The 6000-nt window shown below is 35.8% G+C and overlaps 1 protein-coding gene across 2 annotated transcripts in view; it reads left to right on the top strand.

Moving 5' to 3' along the window:
• dnajb5 (DnaJ heat shock protein family (Hsp40) member B5) overlaps positions 1-5600 on the top strand; it is a 22857-nt gene extending 17257 nt beyond the window's left edge. For both annotated transcript variants that reach the window (XM_016561116.1, XM_016561117.1), the window contains exon 4: positions 4298-5600. In XM_016561116.1, coding sequence (XP_016416602.1) covers positions 4298-4531 — 234 coding nt within the window. In that variant the 3' untranslated portion in view covers positions 4532-5600. The remainder of the gene's footprint in view (positions 1-4297) is intronic.
• Positions 5601-6000: the final 400 nt, after the last annotated feature.

Here is a 6000-nt window from a genome sequence, read left to right as displayed (position 1 = left end):
ACAGTGTTTGCTGATTTTCAGTTTTATATACCTATTTAAACTTTGTGTAGCCTAAGTAATTTGTTATTTTATTAGGCATATATGGTGTATTTTTATTCGTTTTGTTAATAAAAGTTCTATGAGTTTGACGTTGTTTTTGCTTGAATTGAATCAACGCCGAATTGCCGCTAATTTGAAAGTGAAAGTAAAACACGCACAGTGCTTTTTCAAGCTATTTGAAAGCGAAGAAAAGAGGGAAACTCAAATGAACTAACATCCCCCCCAACAGTGATATCGGTATTACCGGTGTTGTCACACGTCGATTAACCGGTGGGAAAATTTCCTCACCGTCGCAACCCTAACCGTGACAAAGGGGCGCCAAAACGTTCGAAAGGGGCAGGGCCACTTTTAGTAAAATGCCTATAACTCCTGAATGGAATGACATATCTTCGCCAAACTCAGAACACTTATGTAATAGCTCAATCTGAGGTCACAGGGAAAACATCGTGGAGCTTGGCCACTTGGTGGTGCTATAAGAGGGAAAAAAAACATAAAAATGGCAATAACTGTGCAACCATTTGTCCTATCAACATGAAAATCGGTCTTGGTCCAAAGTGCCACAAGTGTCTACAAGGACATTTGCGTATCTCAAAAATCAGAACTCCTCAACCTTGCCTCTACAACCACTGCTATCAATCGAATCATTTGTTAAATGATTGAGATGATGTAAAAAACCTGCTTTTGCGAACTAGTCCTAGGTTTTTCGCTCAATCTGGAAAAAAACACTGCAGTACAATTCTCTGGACTCTCTAGGCCAATAATTATCAAAAAATTTTAGAAATTTGCCCTTTGGCAATCTATAACGGGGGCCTGTCCAAATGTACCCAAAATCATATAAAGCCTAAAGAAAAACTCAAAACTTCACAAAACCTGCTGAGCACATGCAACAGGTGATTCTAAACAAGCATGTGAAGTTTTAAAGGGATCGAACCACAGCTGGCGCTGTAACAGTCATAAACATTCAAAAACATCATATCTCTATGGTAAATTACCTGGATTTGCCGAAAATGCTTTTTTTTTTATCATGGATTTATGTTGGTACAGCCTTTCCTAAATAATATGTAATGTCTCTTTCCTTATATGCTTAAATGCCTTAAGCGCTTGAAAAGCCTTAACGCTGCTTGCAGCTATATTTTTATTTAGTTATCAGATGGTCCAGGGGTACTATCTTAAAGTGAGCGTTTAGTTGATCCTGATAAGCGCTCGTCATCACAGTTGTAAACACAATGGCTTTCTTCTTTCGTGAGGGGGTTTGGCGTCATGGCATTTTTGTTTCCAGGCGGAACGTTAAAGAACGCGACACACACGTCTCCTGGAAATCCTGTGTAATTCAACCAATCCGATGACGACTTCTAAACTCCTGAAGTGTTTCCACTTTTGTGTGCCATATGCATCAGACGTTTAGCCAACGGTCCGTGGGCGTGACGTCTGAGGCTGAGACTAGTGTGTACTTGTCTAGATTGGGCGTTTCACTGAAGGTCTCTGCAGTGCTTGTCAGATTAATCACATGCATACACACATGACATCTGGTTGGAGAAATTACTATGGGTTTGTCACACAGTTTATTTATATATTTGTTTCCGCTGGCTTTTCAAAGGAGTTTCTTAAAGAAGTTTATTTCTTTAATAAACAGTTCAAAGTTTTCGGAGCAAGGATTTGTGTGATTAGTGAGCATTAGCCGCACATATTTCACAGTTGTAAACACGACAGCTTTCTTCTTTCGTGAGGGGGTTTGGCGTCATGGCATTTTTGTTTCCAGGCGGAACGTTAAAGAACGCGACACACACGTCTCCTGGAAATCCTGTGTAATTCAACCAATCCGATGACGACTTCTAAACTCCTGAAGTGTTTCCACTTTTGTGTGCCATATGCATCAGACGTTTAGCCAACGGTCCGTGGGCGTGACATCTGAGGCTGAGACTATCCAGGGGGATCTTAGAGCTTGAGCCCTTCTATAATGGAAAGTGTGACAAATCTGTTAACCTTATCATACTGTAGGGTTATATGAACCAGTGAAGTCATATATTCTATTTTTTGGCATTAACTTTCAGAAACTCAGAGTATGCCACCAGTGTCTCACCAGTGTCTAAAACTAATATCACAATTTCTTTATCAACAGTTGCTTCAGCTTCCATGTGATTTACGTTTATTCATTTAGCAGATGGTTTTATCCAAAGCGACCTACAAATGAGGACATTACTATGGTGTTATTATGGTTTGCTTATTTTGACAATTTGAAAGTGTTCCATCTGTTGAAGTAATATCATTTTAGTTCCATGGCAACTTCTGATTTGAGTTTCGCAATTTATTTCCTCAGCTGATTTTTCAGTTGCTTCATTAGCCCTGTGAAATGAGAGCAGTGGCCAAAATTAGCTTTCTGTGCACTCAGCTACCCCTTCTGTAGCATAACACACACACACACTTGGACATCCCCACATGCTTGCCCACATTTACACAATCCAAGTCCAAACTTCACAGCTCTTGCTAGAAGTTTTTAATTAAATGTTTTAATGCTTTTGAACAAAAAGTTTCTTATTCTCACCATACTGTATTTTAATCAAAAATGAACTTGTATTTATTAAAAAGAATCGTAAAAAAAAAAAAGCATGGCGGTTTCCACAAAAATATGAAGCAGTTTTGGACTGCTGAACTGGATGCTTCAACTGTTTTCAATAAAGATAATAATAAAAAAAAATATATATATTTGAGCACCAAATCAACATATTAGAATGAGTTATTTTAAATTGTATTAATATTTCAATATTGCTTTTTTTACTGTATTTTACATAAAATAATCAAATAATAATCCTTTATACAATGTGTCATCTTAGATTTTCTTATCAGTTATGACCATTGGAGTTTTACTGTATTGGACTTCTTTATGTTAATGTTTATTGCATTACTTTAATGTCATGTTTGTTACCATGACAGTGTTTTGTATTCATGTGTATGATACTGTGCACCTTCTATATAGTAGTATTCAGTGTTGGGGAAAGTTACTTTTAAAAGTAATACATTACAATATTGCGTTACTCCATAAAAAAGTAACTAATTACATTACTTAGTTACTTTTTATGAAAAGTAATGTGTTACGTTACTTTTGCGTTACTTTTTAAATCTGGAAAGGGCTCGCTTGTTTGTTTTTAAAATAAAAAAGTTATATTTTTGGCAAATATAAAAGCCTTTTCACACCAAAAGTGAAATGAATAAGCCTCAGGCTGAAGGGAAAGTAAATTTACGTCCGTACAGTAGAATGCAGAAGAAGAAATTTCAACACACTTCAGCAATAAAAAAAGACACACAAATGTTTGTCTAGAGTAATTTGTGCTTATTAGTACGGTTGAACTGGATCATCGAAGGTCAGAAGCAAAGACATTGGTTAATAGAATGGGATTAAATACATAAAGGATATTTGTGTTGTTTAACATTTAATTATTGCAGGTTTGCGTCATATTCTGAGTTGCATTATTTTTATTAATTTTGAGCAATACTGAATCTGTTTTTTTTTGTGTGAGTGAGATGAATTAATGCATATTCATATTTATTTTAGAACTACAGTAACATCTTCTGATTTCTCTCAACATGGGGACAGGAGAGCTGTCAATCAATAAATTGAAAAAAAAATAACTTGTGTTACTTATTTGAGAAAGTAACTCAGATATTCTCTTGTAAATTAAAAAGTAATGCGTTACTTTACTAGTTACTTGAAAAAAGTAATCTGATTACGTAACTCACGTTACTTGTAATGCGTTACCCCCAACACTGGTAGTATTTAGTATTTACCTCAGCTTGTGGAAAAGCTACTTATGATGAATTTTGATGTATTATGTGGATTTCTCTTTACCATCAGTGTTTTAAACCTGGTTTTGCAGGCGGTATGTTATAAAGTAAAAAAAAAGATTTTGGAAATTTGGTATATTAACATTATTTCAGTTAATGTATTTATTTTTTTTCTAAATTTTTTGTTCAATCTGTAAAACTTAAAATATTGCTATGTATTTTCTACAGTAAAATTCTGGCAACCACAACTGCCAGTTTCTACCATAAATTTCACCTATTTTTTTTTAGACAGTGTACTATATAAACACATATATACTTACTATTTTATATGAATATATACAGTACATGTGCTCCCTGTGCCTGTAACATCATAGAGGCATCTTACACTAGGTCTCTATGTCGCCATGTAGAGTTTGTGCTTAAGTGTTGAAATACCATCAACGGCTCTCGCACTGACTTCACTTTGCTTTTTTGATAGGCATTGTGTGGCTGTACGGTGAACATTCCCACCATTGACAACCGAGCGATCACATTGCCCTGCAACGATATCATCAAACCAGGCACAATCAAGAGACTGCGTGGAGAAGGCCTACCTTTCCCAAAAAATCCGTCTCAACGCGGGGATTTGATAGTGGAGTTCCAGGTGCGCTTCCCAGACAGAATACCACCCCAGTCCAGAGAGATCATCAAACAGCACCTACCACAGTCTTAGAGGAAGTTCAGTGGATTCACTGTATGGTTACCACACACCGTTTTCCCCAAAAAAACAGACGCTGAATTCGAAGAGGGACAAATATGTCGTAAGGACCAGAGGCTCATTTGATATTTTGTTGCAGTTTTACCTAATTTATTATCACTTTCTCTGAACATGTGGAACGCTGATTTTTTGGGATTTTGAAGTAGTTTGTGTTTATGCCGTGGCTCATGACTTTCAACCAGGATTTTATTTTTAGAAATATTTTTTTATTATAATTATTTCCCCTTAACGGTTTTTATTCTCTTTATCAGCATGTTGAAGGCAAACACTTACAAGAAAGACAGAGTGACTGATTTGTTATATGGAAGGTTAATATTTTTAGTGCAATGATGGATACGAGGATAATCTAACAACAGCTGGCTATTTATTCTGGATTTGAATCTGTTATTTTGTAGCAGATTAAATTCCCTTCCCTTGTAATAATCGATAATCTCATTTTAAATGAAGTGGTCTATGTAAGACAACTGCAGTGTTGGAGACTTCTGGATTTGTAGGATTTTTGAGCACCAGCAGAGCCATCTGGTAACTATTTGATATATTTCCACTCCCTCACGCATCTCAACAGTCTACAGGTGCTTTCTGGTAGTTCTTGAAGTATCAGGTACTGGCATTTATGGTGGTGTGATTACAGGATTTTTGAGGTCACAGAAATTTTGAGTGCCTTAATGTGGCTCAAACCAGCTATTTGCTATTTTCATTAGGCTATTGTTGAAAAAATACTCTAATCAGATTAATTGGTCATTTTTGTACCCAAAAACAATGTATAGCAGTAACCATCATTACAGAGATAGTTTACTCAAAAAGGACAAATTGGAAGGAAGAATGTAGTCATCTTCATGGTGCTGTTAACATATAATGTTATATTGTTTCTGTGGTACACATGAGGAGTTAGCTAGCAGAATGTCTAGGCTGTTTTTCCAAACAATGAAAAGTAGATGATGACTTTGTGAAGCCAAAAAATGTTAAATATACTATATTCTAAAGTGGAAGAAAGTCTTCTCTCTCTCTCTCTCTCTCTCTCTCTCCCCCCCTCACTTTTAATTTAACAAGGTGCAAAGGGAAAAAAAACAATAAAAACATCACCATAGGCAATATTTTATATAGCCAAGTTATATTATAGGATCATACAAAACAAAAATCTTTGACCTAGGCTGTCTAGTAAATATGTACACAACATTTTGTTGGTCTGGCAAATCGTCCTTGCAGACAGTTCTTCATTATTTTATTAACTGAGAGAAGGAAAATTTCAGGGAATAACAAATTCTTTGAATAATAAATTCTGGTCTGTTCCTGTGTCAGGTTGTTCTGTCAAAGTTTGTCAGCTGTAATCAAAAATCACTTTCATTGTATGAAAATGAACAGCCTAAATAAGACATTTTGTGTTACGTGCAAAAATATCATTTGAGCAACATGTGGGCAAAATC

Source organism: Sinocyclocheilus rhinocerous, unplaced genomic scaffold (assembly GCF_001515625.1).
Source record: "Sinocyclocheilus rhinocerous isolate Xijiao unplaced genomic scaffold, SAMN03320098_v1.1 scaffold468, whole genome shotgun sequence".
Lineage (NCBI taxonomy): Eukaryota > Metazoa > Chordata > Actinopteri > Cypriniformes > Cyprinidae > Sinocyclocheilus > Sinocyclocheilus rhinocerous.
Note: the sequence above shows the minus strand (reverse complement) of the source record. Positions and strands in the feature narration are given on the sequence as shown.